Source organism: Lissotriton vulgaris, chromosome 9 (genome assembly GCF_964263255.1).
Source record: "Lissotriton vulgaris chromosome 9, aLisVul1.2, whole genome shotgun sequence".
NCBI lineage: Eukaryota > Metazoa > Chordata > Amphibia > Caudata > Salamandridae > Lissotriton > Lissotriton vulgaris.
In genome coordinates this window covers 889,762,129-889,778,702 of record NC_141697.1, presented here as the reverse complement: position 1 = coordinate 889,778,702, position 16,574 = coordinate 889,762,129, and the positions used below count along the sequence as shown (strand labels likewise).

At 53.6% G+C, this 16,574-nt stretch overlaps 1 protein-coding gene across 1 annotated transcript in view; it reads left to right on the top strand.

The window, feature by feature from the left end:
* The first annotated feature begins 799 nt into the window (after nt 1–799).
* NAPA (NSF attachment protein alpha) overlaps nt 800–16,574 on the top strand; it is a 218,850-nt gene continuing 203,075 nt past the window's right edge. Inside the window, exon 1 of the mRNA XM_086938646.1 lies at nt 800–1,006. Within this exon, the coding sequence (XP_086794772.1) occupies nt 909–1,006 (98 nt within the window). The 5' untranslated portion in view covers nt 800–908. The remainder of the gene's footprint in view (nt 1,007–16,574) is intronic.

Genomic DNA, 16,574 nt, shown 5'->3' with positions numbered 1-16,574 from the left:
GGTCTGATGGGGAACTAACAATTACGCTGAGGTGCACTATGGGCTGATTACAAAGACTTTAATCGACCAGATTGAGACCTAGTGGGATGGACGAGCTGCTGTTTGCATAACATTGAGTCAGGGAGAAACCTGCTGCGCCCCTGGAAATAGTGGTACCCCGAGCCTGGGCCCAGTTCACCCGTACCCAAGGCCGGCCATGGATCCCACAATGTGTAGCCATAAACCTCTTGAATAAAAAAATATGGGTGGAGTCAAACGTGTAAGAGGGTAATACGGTTAGGTGAATTGGGAATGGACACGAAAATATGGGGGTGACACCGCTAAAATTAGGGTAAATTGACACGTATGAAACGGTATCGCCAGGACTACGTAATTCCAGTGTCCAGGACAACGTAATTCCTGCATCCAGAGCCAATTATGACGATCCCGCGACAAATGGCATTGTTCAGGAGCACGATTATGACGAACGATCACGTTTAATTTCTCATGCACTGGAGTCGGGAAACCAACTAAACATGCCAGTACGACGGCGGCGCGTCCGGTAAGTCCTTTTCATTATTATTGTGAAGGGGGGCCCTGGGATGCTGATTCTTTTGCAATAAGCAGCAGCAGTTTCTGTCTATTGTTATATTTCTGCATTTAGCTCCACCGTGGTGATAAACGAAGCTTCAGAAGTTTTCGGTCATTTTCACGCCAGGCAGTACGCTGTCTGCTTCACTTCCTGGCTCTGTTGAGCGCGTGCGTAGTCAGAGCTGACGATCACGTGACAGGAGAACGGTAACTGGTCCAAATGAGTTTGATCTGCGCATGAACATTTCGGGAGTAGGTGGCTGTCAGTGTGAGGCGGAAGTGACGCAATCGGCTCGGTTCTTGTCATCCCTGCTGTTTGGTGGTGTACTGAAACAGCCATGGATACCTCGGCTAAAGAGAAAGAGGCGCTAGCGCTTATGGCCGAAGCAGATGCGAAGATGCGTTCTTCCAAGTCCTTCTTCAGTGGCCTCTTCGGGTGAGGTTGTTGGGATGCTAAGGGGAACGTTAGGGACTTGGGAGGAGGGAAGAAAGGGTGGCATTGGACAGGAGGGGACGAAGAGCAGGACAGCGTGAGAAATAAAGAGGAAGGAGTAGGAGGCTATGCAGGGGATGAGTAGAGAGGAGCATAGTGGAGGTATGTAAAGGTGACAGGATTATGAGAAAGTGAGTATGGTATACATATGTGGAGGAGGCTAGGGTAATAGATGGGTCGATGGAGACCGACCTAGAGACATATAGCGAGTGGGACGGGGACAGGATGGTGATGTCGAGGGTGGCATGATGCGGCATGGATTGAGGAGCAGAGTGCGTGGAATGAGTGGTGAACTGGGGGTTCCAGAGTCGAGTGTGGGGATTTTCTTCTGCTTACCAGGACACATTTTGTGTTTATGATGTTTCGAACTTTTATTTCTATCGCCCGTTTCACGCATCTGCGCGTATCTCGCAGGTTTTTTATTCAGATCTTTTGTTGTTTTTCTTAGCTACCTTTGATTGCACCACTCTAACTCTCTGCTCTCTACTGTATTGCGTCTCATTCTTTCCGGCCTCTTTTGTGCTGGTGCCTCATCATATTTCATTCCTCCTGACTTTTTCTCCGCGTGTCTATCGTAATATAACCTCATACTTGTCTCTTGCGATATTTGCCAGTTTTTAGTCTGTTGTGGTATGACGACTCCCCCTCGTTTTTTGTCATCTCCCTTGCACCCCTCGTCTCCTAGTTGTCTTTATTCGCTTGTCTCTAATGCTTCTCCCGCTGTATCGTCGTAACCTTATTTTCCGCCTTGTGTGGGGAATCCCCTCACTACCCCTGACATTTTAGGCATTTTTTTACTAGGTTAACACTGCCAGTCTTTGAATATCTAAGCTTTTCTGTTTGAAATGGAAGCTAAATGTTTGTAGTATTTCTAATGCAGAAGTATCTATCCTCTTCGGTCGAGGGGTTTTGAATTTCTACAATAAATGTCTGGGGGGAAAACTCAGTTTCTCAGGAGCAAAAAAGTACTCTAGATAGTGAGTACTAGTACTTCCATATTTACCATTTAATGTGCTGATTGAACCTACACAAATTCTCTATACCAATTCTCTAGTTTAAATGTTTAGAAGAGGCCAATTTGTGCTGTACCTTATGAGCTGATTGCAAAGTTTAATCAACGTTTGCTCCTTATTTAACTAGCGTATTGAAGTTCCATCCTATAAATCATGCATTTATTTATTTGTGGTTCAGTGACTGCCTTTTTGGGCCTAGTTCGGTTGATGACACCTCGGTTGCTGTGTAGATTTTGTATTTGTCAAAGGAGCACAACTCTGGAAGAAATTACTGAATTACTGTTTAGAGCACGGGTACTCACAAACTTTATCTCGGGGGCCAAATTTACAGTGTGGTTTGTGGCTGAGGGCTACACCAGTGAGGGTGGGGTCAATGGGTGCGGAGTCGGTGTGGGTGGGGCTAGAGAGAAAAAAATCAACACCTTTTGAAATCACATCGAAGTGGTTATGTAACCTTGTGTGTCCATATATTTCCTGCAAGGACATACTTACAGAGCACTGAGATGTTCCGTAGTTCAAGTCAACAACCATTAAGAAAAATGTATATCTGACCAGTTAACCGGTACCCTTACAGTTAACAGGTACCCTTACAGTTATTATATGGATACAGTACCTTAACCTTGTGTGTCCATATAATAACTGCAAGGTTACCTATTAACGGGTCAGATATACATTTTTCTTAATGGTTGTTGACTGGAATACTTGGATTGTACAGAATTTATTAGCACAGTGCATAACATAGAAAACATCTTTAACTTCCTGGGATTTTAATAATTTCTTTCCCTGAATGTCTGGGATTATGCAGTGTTCATTTACCTAACACCTGAGATTGTGCAATATTCATTTACCGAACACTTGGGATTCTTTGCCTCAGTGTCCATCGATGTGCAGCAACACTCCTTCTGTGCCTGCCTACATATTTGCAGTATTTAGTTCAGTGCATGAGATAAGTGAATTATTCTGTTCACTAGAGCATGGATCCCACAACATTCATGGATCACATGACCTGAGAAGAACAAAATATTTATTCCCATTGCATTATTCACCCTTCAATTTCTGTGAATATTATTTCCTGTAATTATGCAGTATTCTTAGCTTTAATACCTTTATTGTGTAGTTTTATCATCTGCAGTACCAGGGGAGTGTTCTAATCCTTTGTCTTAATGAAAGGGCCTTCAAACAATTGGAGCCTCACCTACATACAACCGCATCCGTATAAAGGACCAACAAGATAGGCACTACTTGTCATTAATATTCCCAGGAATTAGTCCAATAACATAAATCCTTAGGTCAGGATGCGTGCTTGTTATAAAATCACATAGGACCACATACAGTTCACCCAAAAAATAGAGAGAGTACCTCACGGTAGAACAACCCGAGGGGGTTCCCGGTTAGTAATTACCGGTATACCCACTTCTCATCATTGGCCACTCTCTCTATGTGAAAAGACAAACGTGCACTAGAAAGAATAATAGTGCGGACGTGAGAATAGTGGTGAAAAACACAAATAGTGACAGACGTATCAACACTGACACACACTTGTAGTGTACATAAACAGATAAATAGATAAATAGACCCCTGACCAAACACAAAAGATAATGTGTAGTAGGGCTTTGCTTGCTTTACCGTTTTATTCTGACGCTTGTTTAAAAATGGTTACTTGTATACCATGGTGATTTATGTCCTCAAGCCGACATGTTTCATCGCTCCACGTTTTAGCGATTTCATCAGGGCATAAGAGGGGTTAACTATTCTCAGTCTTTTCAGACAAATGTAGACCTTGAGGGCGCTACATCAGCACGTACCAGCACCTCTCATTAGGACACCGTGTCAAATGTTCACGTGTCCCCAACGTGACCGGAAATATTCGCAGCCACTGTTGCCGAGTCCCTCCGGCGCTTCCGACGGTCCTCAGGAATGTGTGACATTGTTCTGCATTCTGTCCATCAACTGTGGTTTTTGCATTTGTCACCCCGAGTGGGATGGGTAGGCTCAGACGCGAGTCCCATGCTCTCCACACCACTGGATTCAAGCAAGCCGGGCTGGAATTCCAGAAACCGGTCCTCGGAAGCTTGTTTCCGGTCCAGGGAAGGCATGGCTTGGCAGTTCGGGCTGGACTGTTCCCATGAGGCACAGGGTCAGACTGATTTGCATATGGCCATGTCTGAACTGGGGTGGTGTGGAGTGCAAAAAAATGATGCATTTAGGCCCAGATCTCTGTACTGGGGTGAATGTATGACATTGTTCTGCAATCTGCCCATCAACTGTGGTTTTTGCATTTGTCACCCCGAGTGGGATGGGTATGCTCAGACGCGAGTCCCATGCTCTCCACTCCACTGGATTCAAGCAAGCCGGGCTGAAGACGGCTGGAATGCCAGAAACCGGTCCTCCGAAGCTTGTTTCCGGTCCAGGGAAGACATGGCTTGGCAGTACGGACTGGACTGTTCCCATGAGGCACAGGGTCAGACTGTTGGACAGGCCACATGAAGGGCCGCTCTCCCCCGGCCCAACCAGGCCTGAGCCCAGTCCCGCAAGTACCACACACCACCATTGCACGTCCTCCGTCCCCTCAGGGACCCCTGCCCTCGAGCCTGCCGACCTCGAGGGTCCGATCCACTGCCGGCCCACGCGCCCAGCCTGGGGCGCCATCTTGGACACTCCACCACGAGGCCGCCTGGCCCCCGATCGACCTCAACCCTGGGCCTGGCCCGGCCTCAGACATTCCGGCACCACCCTCCACCCAGGAGGTGAGCGGGCTACTTGGCAAGTCAATGGGAGAAAGAGGTGCCGATGGCTCTCCCCCACCAAGTGCCGCTCGCCCATCGCCTCCCCGGGCGCTGGCTCCACCCCCCTGCTGGGTGTCTGGACTCCCCCATCCCGGACCTCCCGACCTCCAAGTGCGAGGGTCCGGACATCAAAGCACGCCAGCCCTATAACTGGGGCAGCTCCAGAGCAGGAAGGCAGTTGTATCTTGGAGTCGAGAGACGTAAAGAGGAACTCATCCTGGACGGACTACTGGCGCTGCCATAGCTCTGTCCTGTGCACCATCGTCCTGCCTGTTGGCGCTGCCACAGCCGTCGTAACCTTCATCCTTCATCGTCGTCGGGATCTGCTGGCGTGGCCGCGGACCGTTGTAACCGTCATCTTCCACCGGGACCTGCAGGCTCCGCCGCGGACCGTCGTCCTTCCTTCATCCATCTCGGGACCTGCTTGGCTCCTCCACGGCCCGATCATCTAGAACGCCGAGCTCGAGGATTGAGAGCTATTTTGTACTCATTGGTAACTAAGACTGTCCCGCTACCCCTTTCCTAAACCAGAGACTAGAACCGAGGGGACCCCTGAGTCCAGACCTCCTTGTATCCATCCTCGTAACCTAAGAATTGCATATAAAGTCTCGTTAACCTTCAACCTTGTGTGGTGTCCGTCTGTGGGGGGGGAAGTTACTTATCTGTACAGTCGTTGGAGACGGCTCTCCCTGGAGACCTCTCCCCGTAACCTCGGCCGACCCTCCCGGTCCGTCTAACATTGGTGGCCAGCGGCGCGATCCGAATCACCGCATAAACGTACAGAGAGTAGCTCACCCCACGACGAAGTCACAATGACCACGAAAGAGAGCGGATCAACCGAGAAATTCCAAATGGAGAAATTGGAGGAGTACAACCATCGTGAACTTAAACAATTCTGCATCGAACTGGGTATCGCTACCACCGGACTGAGTACCAAGGACGATTTTAAGCATGCCCTAGAATCTTGGGCAGAAACCGGGGCTGCCGGAACCCCTGATCAAAGCACCGTAGAAAAAACGACCACGGCCCCGGAAGGGCAAAGAACGGGTCTCTCGCAAGGCGAGATCCAGGAAAGAGAAAGGACCCGACTACACGAACTAGAAATGGCCCGACTTAAAATGGACGTTGAACTTAAGTTGGCCGAACAAAAAATCAACTTAGAGCACCTGCGTCTCCGAGAAGAAAGAGAGGAGAAACAGAGACAAAGGGAGCTCGAGGAAAAAAAACTAGCGTACGAACACGAACGAAACCTAGCTGAGATCAACCTACGCAAGCAGAATAAAGAAGCAGGGGTACCCGAGCGACCCCCCACCTCAGGGGCCACAGACAAAAAGGTACACATCCCCAAGGATGTTGTCCGAGAATACTTCAGAGAGGACGACATCCAGCAATGGTTTAAAGCCTATGAAATCGCTATGACTGCACACCGGATCGATAGAAGCGACTGGGGAGCCGGTCTCTGGGGAAGATTCCTCAATGAGGGCCGCGACACCCTACTACAGCTCCCGGACCACCAGATGACCTCCTACGACCATATGAAAGCGGCCCTCCTCACCCGCTATGGTCTCACACCCGAGATGTACCGTCAGAGGTTCCGAGACTGCACCCGCATCCCGGGTACAACTTGGGTGGACTATGTAACATACTTTAGCCGAGCCTTCGAGGGCTGGATCCGAGGAAGCAACGTCACGACCTACGAGCAACTATTTAACCTGATGGTATGGGAGCATCTGTCGAACAATTGCTTCATTGAACTCCGCCAACACCTCCTCGACAGCAAGTTAACGGATCCCCGGCAGCTCGCAGCCGAAGCTGACCGGTGGGAGATCACCAGAGTGGGCCGGAATGGGTCCTACGAACAGAACCGGAACAACAATGGTCAGCACCGACCCAGAGGAGGAGGAGGGGGCCAAGGGCGAGGAAGAGACAACGCCCCGGTCGCCCCCGCTACCAACACCACCCCCCCGGCCAACCGGGGCAGCACCCCAGCGCGACCGGGGTACAGAGCCAATGTCACGTGTCACCGATGTCAACGAGTCGGCCACTATGCGAACGACCCAAACTGCCCGCAGTACCAGAGCCCAAGACCCCGCCAAGTGGCCGCTGCAGCCCTAGGGGAAGAACAGATCTCCGAGGAACAGGAAGAGTACGAACAAGAGCATCAAGAGTGGGAGCCAGCCGCCATGACTCTAGCCTGCTTAGGGGGGAAAGACATGGTCCCGCGGGTCCCCCTACCCGCTAACACCCAGAAGTACAGCCAATGGGTGAGCATCAATGGACACCAGGCCGAAGCCCTTCGTGACACCGGGGCCAGTGTAACAGCCGTCCGCTGTCACCTGGTGGCCCCAGAACAGTATCTACCGAACATTCTCTGCCCTGTACGATCAGCCGATAACTCGGAGAGCCTGTGTCGGATGGCCTGCGTCCCCTTCGAATGGGGGGGGGGTCTCCGGCATGTTGAAAGTGACGGTCCGAGACGATGCCCCCGTAGACTGCCTCCTGGGCAATGACCTGGAAAGCTCTCCGTGGGCCGCCGTGGAGCGAAAGGAACACCTGGGGATGTTGGGCGTCCCCGACTGGGCGTGCGTCACCACCCGTTCCATGGCCGCCCGTGCCAACCATCAGCCAGAAGAACCCGAATGGCCGGCGCCACCGCCTCCGGTCGCCCCGGCCGAAAACACCGACCGTAACATTCCCGCCGAACCAGCTCAACCCACCGACCTCGCTAACCTCGACCAGTGGCCTCAAGAAGGGGGGCCCACGCAAGAACAATTTCGCAAAGAACAGAAGACCTGTCCCTCCCTCGAGGGACTCCGCCAGCAAGCGCTCGCCCAAAGCGCAGGGGATACCCCCGGAACTCATTGGGTCTACTGGGACAATGATCTGCTGTACAGCGAGCAAAGAATCGCCGAGCTGGGGAGCAACCGAGTACTAGTGGTACCCCTCCGTTTCAGAGACTTCCTGTTAAACCTGGCCCACGATGTCCCCCTGGCAGGACATCTGGGACAAGATAAAACCTACAGTCGCCTAGTGACCCACTTCTTCTGGCCCAAAATGAGAAACGATGTGCACCAGCATTGCCGATCTTGCCCCACGTGCCAAGCCAGTGGGAAGAGCGGCCGCAAACTAAAGGCTCCCCTGCAACCTTTTCCCGTGGTCACTACCCCGTTTGAGAGAGTCGGAATAGACATTGTGGGGCCCTTGGACCCACGCACAAAACAAGGCCATCGATTCATCCTGGTGCTAGTGGACCACGCCACCCGCTACCCTGAGGCTGTTCCTCTGCGAACTGTGACAGCCCCGGTGGTCGGCCGGGCCCTGATGGGGATCTTCTCCCGTGTGGGCTTCCCCCGAGAAGTCGTCAGCGACAGAGGCACGAACTTTATTTCCAAATACATGAAGTCCCTCTGGCAACAGTGCGGGGTCACCTACAGATTCACAACCCCCTATCACCCTCAAGGGAACGGACTCGTTGAGCGGTTCAACCGCACGCTAAAGGGAATGATCGGGGGGTTGGAAGAGCCCCTCCGTCGCCAGTGGGATGTGCTGCTGCCGTGCCTCCTCTTCGCATATCGAGAAGTCCCCCAGAAATCCCTGGGCTTCAGCCCATTTGAACTGCTATATGGACACCCAGTGCGAGGGCCGCTCAGTCTCGTCAAAGAAGGCTGGGAGATGCCTCCGCTAAAGAACCCTCCAGATGTCTTCCGGTACCTCCTCACCCTCCGCAACCAGACCCGGCGGTTCAGAGAACTAGCGAAGGCCAACCTAGAGGCCAGTCAAGAGGACATGAAAAAATGGTATGACCAGAATGCCTCATCCATTGAATTCGAACCTGGCCAACAGGTATGGGTGATGTCCCCCACTGAGCCATGCGCCCTGCAAGACAAATGGACGGGGCCCTTCAAAGTAATAGAGCGCAAGGGGCCTGCCACTTATCTCATCGACATGGAATCCTCCCGGAACCCTCTCCGGGTCCTCCACGCTAACAGACTAAAGCCCCACTTTGTGCGAACAGAGCTCAGCCTCCTGATGGCCACAGACACTGGGGTTGAAGAAGACTCCGAGCCTCTCCCTGACCTCCTACGGACTCAAGAGCAAGACGGCTCCGTGGATGGGGTCCGGCTCTCAGAGGCCCTCACCAGAGAACAACGCCAGGAGTGTCAAGCCCTCCTATCACAGTTCGCCAGCCTGTTCTCCCTCACCCCGGGTGTCACTTCCTGGTGTGTGCACGATGTGGATACCGGGGACAGCCCCCCTATCCGCCACCGGGCCTACCGCGTGCCAGACCGGGTACGGGCCTGCATCCAGGAAGAAATAGCCAAGATGCTCACGATCGGGGTCATCGAGCCCTCAGACAGTCCCTGGGCCAGCCCTGTCGTACTGGTCCCCAAAGCAGCTGCCCCCGGCACCACACCCGAACTCCGGTTCTGCGTCGACTACCGGGGCTTGAATGCGGTCACCCGAACAGACGCGCACCCCATCCCCCCGGGCAGATGAACTAGTCGACCGAATGGGAGCTGCCCGCTACCTCAGCATCTTCGACTTGACAGCAGGCTATTGGCAGATCGGCCTCACACCCCGGGCGCAAGAACGTTCTGCCTTCTCCACCCCCGATGGCCATTACCATTTCACGGTCATGCCCTTCGGCATGAAGAATGCCCCAGCAACATTCCAACGGCTCGTCAATCAGGTCCTGGCGGGGCTCGAAGGATTCAGCGCCGCCTACCTAGACGACATCGCTGTATACAGCCACCATTGGACCGAGCACCTCCACCACCTCCGAGCAGTGCTGCAAGCCCTTCAGCGAGCTGGCCTCACGATCAAGGCCAGCAAGTGTCAAATTGGGCAAGGGTCTGTAACCTACCTCGGACACCAGGTGGGAAGCGGCCTAGTGGCCCCGCTACAGCTGAAAATTGCCGCCATCCAGGCCTGGCAGCCCCCCATCACCCAAACCGAGGTACGAGCCTTCCTGGGCCTCACGGGCTACTACCGAAGGTTCGTAAAAGACTATGGTACCATAGTGGGGCCCCTCACAGAACTCACGTCAAAGAACCAGCCCAAGAAAGTCACCTGGACCCCAGAGTGTCAAACTGCATTTGAACAATTAAAGGCCGCCATGTGTTCCGCCCCTGTGCTCCAGGCCCCAGACTACAGCCGGGAGTTCGTCGTCCAGACGGACGCCTCCGACCAGGGCATTCGGGCAGTCCTGTCTCAAGTGAACACCGAAGGCCTTGATCAACCGGTGGCCTTCATCAGCCGGAGACTCCTACCACGGGAGCAACGCTGGAGCACCATAGAGAGGGAAGCCTTCGCTGTGGTATGGGCCCTCAAGAAGCTCCGGCCCTACCTTTTCGGCACCCACTTTCGGGTGCAGACCGACCACCGACCCCTGCAATGGCTGATGCATATGCGGGGGGAGAACCCAAAGTTGCTACGCTGGTCCATCTCCTTGCAAGGTATGGACTTCACAGTCGAACACCGGCCTGGGCCAGATCACGCCAACGCGGATGGCCTGTCCCGGTTTTTCCGCCTCGACGAGGAGAGTCCCCAAGAGGATGGGTAACTCTCCCCGCCTTCAGCTGGGGGGGACGCATGTTGGACAGGACACATGAAGGGCCGCTCTCCCCCGGCCCAACCAGGCCTGAGCCCAGTCCCGCAAGTACCACACACCACCATTGCACGTCCTCCGTCCCCTCAGGGACCCCTGCCCTCGAGCCTGCCGACCTCGAGGGTCCGATCCACTGCCGGCCCACGCGCCCAGCCTGGGGCGCCATCTTGGACACTCCACCACGAGGCCGCCTGGCCCCCGATCGACCTCAACCCTGGGCCTGGCCCGGCCTCAGACATTCCGGCACCACCCTCCACCCAGGAGGTGAGCGGGCTACTTGGCAAGTCAATGGGAGAAAGAGGTGCCGATGGCTCTCCCCCACCAAGTGCCGCTCGCCCATCGCCTCCCTGGGCGCTGGCTCCACCCCCCTGCTGGGTGTCTGGACTCCCCCATCCCGGACCTCCCGACCTCCAAGTGCGAGGGTCCGGACATCAAAGCACGCCAGCCCTATAACTGGGGCAGCTCCAGAGCAGGAAGGCAGTTGTATCTTGGAGTCGAGAGACGTAAAGAGGAACTCATCCTGGACGGACTACTGGCGCTGCCATAGCTCTGTCCTGTGCACCATCGTCCTGCCTGTTGGCGCTGCCACAGCCGTCGTAACCTTCATCCTTCATCGTCGTCGGGATCTGCTGGCGTGGCCGCGGACCGTTGTAACCGTCATCTTCCACCGGGACCTGCAGGCTCCGCCGCGGACCGTCGTCCTTCCTTCATCCATCTCGGGACCTGCTTGGCTCCTCCACGGCCCGATCATCTAGAACGCCGAGCTCGAGGATTGAGAGCTATTTTGTACTCATTGGTAACTAAGACTACCCCTTTCCTAAACCAGAGACTAGAACCGAGGGGACCCCTGAGTCCAGACCTCCTTGTATCCATCCTCGTAACCTAAGAATTGCATATAAAGTCTCGTTAACCTTCAACCTTGTGTGGTGTCCGTCTGTGGGGGGGAAGTTACTTATCTGTACAGTCGTTGGAGACGGCTCTCCCTGGAGACCTCTCCCCGTAACCTCGGCCGACCCTCCCGGTCCGTCTAACACAGACTGATTTGCATATGGCCATGTCTGAACTGGGGTGGTGTGGAGTGCAAAAAAATGATGGATTTAGGGCCAGATCTCTGTACTGGGGTGAATGTATGACATTGTTCTGCATTCTGTCCATCGACTGTTTAGGTTTCGCCTGGCGTTCCCTGCGCAGCAGCGTTCGCGCAGGCGAAATCTTATGTTAGAACAGTACGGGGGCTTTGTCCGGCCTGCTCTTCCACTGGCTAGCTCCATAAATGGAGGCTAGCCATTGGAAGGCATGGTTGTCCATCACTCTTTCCCCCGCCACGACGCGATTCGGGGGCGTTTCCGTGTCTTTTTTTGATTCCGGCCCCCACCCCCTCCCTCTCGCTGTCCCGTTGTCCGTGCCTTCTCCCTCCCGCCCACCCACTGTCCGTGCCTCCTCCCTCCTGCCCACTGTCCGTGTTCGATGCTGTCCAATGTCGCGTACAGATCCTACCGCTCTGCCTCTCCCTATTTCCTCAGTGCCTCAATGCTTCAAGGAAACACTTCCTATACACCCTCCCTCTCGCCGTCCCGTTGTCCGTGCCTTCTCGAAGTTCTCCCTCCCGCCCGCCCACTGTCCGTGCCTCCTCCCTCCCGCCCACTGTCCGTGTTCGATGCTGTCCAATGTCGCTTACAGATCCTACCGCTCTGCCTCTCCCTATTTCCTCAGTGCCTCGATGCTTCAAGGCCGGGGCGCTGGTACTGCCAGGGGTGCCTTTAAAAGGCACCGAACTATAGCAACAAATATGATGAGACGTTTCCTTGCCAGCGCGGCGCGAGGAGCACAAGGAGGAGGGGTGAAGGGCACCGAAGATCACTGCTGAGATATGGGGAGATGTGTGGGCCATGGGGAGGGTTCGCCGTGTGTAGAGGAACACGTAGGGAGCAGCAGGGCTTTAACTGGGACGAAAAACTGGAGGGTCTCTACAAGGGGCGTGGCCAGTGTAATTAAGGGCGTGGCTTAAAACCATATACGATAAAAATCTGCCTTAACATAGTGTGCAACCCGACTTGTATGTTGCTGTTTCTGTCATTGCATCCTAGGTGTGTGGGTGTGTGTGGCTCTGGGTGTGTGTGGCTCTGGGTGTGTGGCTCTGGGTGTGTGTGGCTCTGGGTGTGTGTGGCTCTGGGTGTGTGTGTCGGTGTGTGGCTCTGGGTGTGTGGCTCTGGGTGTGTGTGGCTCTGGGTGTGTGTGGCTCTGGGTGTGTGTGGCTCTGGGTGTGTGTGGCTCTGGGTGTGTGTGGGTGTGTGTGTGGCTCTGGGTGTGTGTGTGGCTCTGGGTGTGTGTGTGGCTCTGGGTGTGTGTGTGGCTCTGTGTGTGTGTGTGGCTCTGGGTGTGTGTGTGTGGCTCTGGGTGTGTGTGTGTGGCTCTGGGTGTGTGTGTGGCTCTGGGTGTGTGTGTGGCTCTGGGTGTGTGTGTGGCTCTGGGTGTGTGTGGCTCTGGGTGTGTGGGCGTGTGTGGCTCTGGGTGTGTGTGGGGCTCTGGATGTGTGTGGCTCTGGATGTGTGTGGCTCTGGATGTGTGTGGCTCTGGGTGTGTGTGGGGCTCTGGGTGTGTGTGGGTGTGTGTGGCTCTGGGTGTGTGTGGGTGTGTGTGGCTCTGGGTGTGTGTGTGTGTGTGTGGCTCTGTGTGTGTGTGTGGGGCTCTGGGTGTGTGTGTGTGTGGCTCTGGGTGTGTGTGAGTGTGTGTGGCTCTGGGTGTGTGGGTGTGTGTGGCTCTGGGTGTGTGTGTGTGGCTGGCTCTGGGTGTGAGCTCCGCAGTGCCGTCTTGTTGTACTTGGCTTTTAATGCCTCAAGGAGGAGGGCAGAGCCTCGTCTCCAGTCCTGTGGAGCAGAAAGCAATTGAAGCGAAGTGAACGCTCAGGTAACAGCTTCAGTGCCCAGCCTTTCAAAATTATATCGAAGCACTGATCAACGCAAGAGGCAGGCAACACCTCAGGGTGGAAAGATCCTTTCTAGACATGTTGGAGCCCTACATAAATTGGCAATTCCAGGCTCCCTGCCTGTCACACAAGGGCAGATAGGGGTCCCGACGACGCCTTCTCTCAAGGACGCAATGCCCGAGTCCTGGGCTTTTCTTTTACAAATCATTGTTTTCAGGCGGGTGAGTTGAGTTCTTTTGGAGCAACGGAACTGAATCAGTCCTATAAGCCCCAGAATGCACTCGGGTTTTAAAACACACCGCAGCAGTATAGCATTGTGTCCTTGGCGGCATGCTACCACGTGGTACATTGCAGTATACAGGTCCGGTGGGGTGCCACGCGCCAGGGTGGGGTCATTATTAAGGAGTCCTTAGGTGTGGGGTGGACCTGTGGCAGACCCTTGCTCTTGTGACCTTGAGAACAGTGGGGTCAGGAGTGGTGAGTGCTCGAAGGGCGACACGCCCAGGTCAGAGTAACACTGGGTGGACGTGGCTTGCTGCAGTCCACGCCGGCATCCGTCAGGCTTCCTCCAACCTTACGCCATTAGAAAGAAGAATTGTTCCCAATTAAGAAACGAGAATTAATTGCCGAGGCTGGCAGCGGCAGGTTATATGAATATCAGGCGCGGTCCTCGTTGCGCAGTGCCTCACGGGTAGTTTACATGCAAATGAGGCCGCAGTGGTGCTTTAGGGACGGGCCGCGGCGCTGCCTCTAAAATCATTAAGGAGCTGTTCAGAGTCAGCCGGGCAGTAGCGCACCATGAAGGCCAGCAGGGCTGGGGCGCTGGTACTGCCAAGGGTGCCCGTCGACACCTCAGCCTTTAAAAGGCACCGAACTATAGCAACAAATATGATGAGACGTTTCTTTGCCAGCGCGGCGCGAGGAGCACAAGGAGGAGGGGTGAAGGGCACCGAAGATCACTGCTGAGATATGGGGAGATGTGTGGGCCATGGGGAAGGTTCGCCGTGTATGGAGGAACCCGTAGGGAGCAGCAGGGCTTTAACTGGGACGAAAAACTGGAGGGTCTCTACAAGGGGCGTGGCCAGTCTAATTAAGGGCGTGGCTTAAAAACATATATGATAAAAATCTGCCTTAACATAGTGTGCCACCCGACTTGTATGTTGCTGTTTCTGTCATTGCATCCTAGGTGTGTGGGTGTGTGTGGCTCTGGGTGTGTGTGGCTCTGGGTGTGTGTGGCTCTGGGTGTGTGAGTGTGTGTGGCTCTGGGTGTGTGGGTGTGTGTGGCGCTGGGTGTGTGTGGCGCTGGATGTGTGGGTGTGTGTGGCTCTGGGTGTGTGGGTGTATGTGGCTCTGGGTGTGTGGGTGGGTGTGTGGGTGTGTGTGGCTCTGGGTGTGTGGGTGTGTGTGGCTCTGGGTGTGTGGGTGTGTGTGGCTCTGGGTGTGTGGGTGTGTGTGGCTCTGGGTTTGTGGGTGTGTGTGGCTCTGGGTTTGTGGGTGTGTGTGGCTCTGGGTTTGCGGGTGGGTGTGGCTCTGGGTTTGTGGGTGGGTGTGGCTCTGGGTGTGTGGCTCTGGGTTTGTGTGTGTGGCTCTGGGTGTGTGTGTGTGGCTCTGGGTGTGTGTGTGTGGCTCTGGGTGTGTGTGTGTGGCACTGGGTGTGTGTGTGTGGCACTGGGTGTGTGTGTGTGTGGCACTGGGTGTGTGTGTGTGTGTGTGTGTGTGGCTCTGGGGGTGTGTGGCTCTGGATGTGTGTGTGTGTGGCTGGCTCTGGGTGTGTGTGTGGTAGTAATTGCTGTCTGCTGAGCTCGTCCAGTAGGGTACAATAGGTCTTACATTTGCGAGAGATTACGCTGTTGGCAATGTAAATGACAATGCCATTTATTTATCTGTTTTCAAAACCAACACATAAATAAAAATTTTGTCATTTACAATGCCAATAGCTCTAACTTTTGCAAAGGCGAAACCGTTGCATTGTAAATGCTTGTTGCATTTGTCACCCCGAGTGGGATGGGTATGCTCAGACGTGAGTCCCATGCTCTCCACACCACTGGATTCAAGCAAGCCGGGCTGAAGACGGCTGGAATGCCAGAAACCGGTCCTCGTAAGCTTGTTTCCGGTCCAGGGAAGGCATGGCTGGGCAGTTCGGGCTGGACTGTTCCTATGAGGGACAGGGTCAGACTGATTTGCATATGGCCATGTCTGAACTGGGGTGGTGTGGAGTGCAAAAAAAAATGATGGATTTAGGCCCAGATCTCTGTACTGGGGTGAATGTATGACCTTGTTCTGCATTCTGTCCATCAACTGTGGTTTTTGCGATTATGGGGTTGGGCACCGCCATGCCAGTGAGTGGCATTGCCTACAAAATCTGCATTCTGGATTGCAACAGCTGTACTTTGAATCCAGCTGCTGGTTAGATGCCGCAGCCCCCTGAATGCATGCTCAGTGCAGTTGAGACCGCAAACTCAGGCCAGGTGAGATGAGGGGAGGGGTCCTGCCTTTTTGATTTGATTGTTCCTTTGGAACTCTGCTTGCGTTATCAGCTTCGTGGTGCTATGCTTATCCCACAAGACCCCCCCAAAGCTGTTATTTAATTAAATCTCTAGGAAAGATATTTTTAAAGGTAGCAAGCACGCATCTTTTCTTCAAGCAGTCATGAGGTAAGCAGGATTCTTCCGCCCGGACATCTGAAGAAAACGTGATTAGGTTGCAGCTGGACAGGATAGCTCATCTGTTGTGGACTCTTGATACTTGTTCGTTGGACCAGTCTCGTTTCATTTTGGTGGTTCTTTTAAAAGTCCGACATCTAATAGAGCACAACCTAGATTAATTGAACATTCATCCAGTCACATAGCAGTTCCCAAACAGCGACCTCGCCATGCACTTCACATGCATGAAAAGAAATATTGAAGTGTGGCGCTGACGTGTGTGTGTGTGTGTGCGTATATATATATATATATATATATATATATATATATATATATATATATATATATATATATATATATATATATATATATATATATCGTGTGTGTGTATTTTTTCTTTCAATTTTCAAAAACTGTTCCACAGCAAGTGGCACTCATATCTTTTAAAGTAAATACTACCTTAAATATGAGCTGATCAGAGACTGTTTTATTCCCATACCAGTCAATCTGCTTCTATTTTCCAAACTTTAACGGCC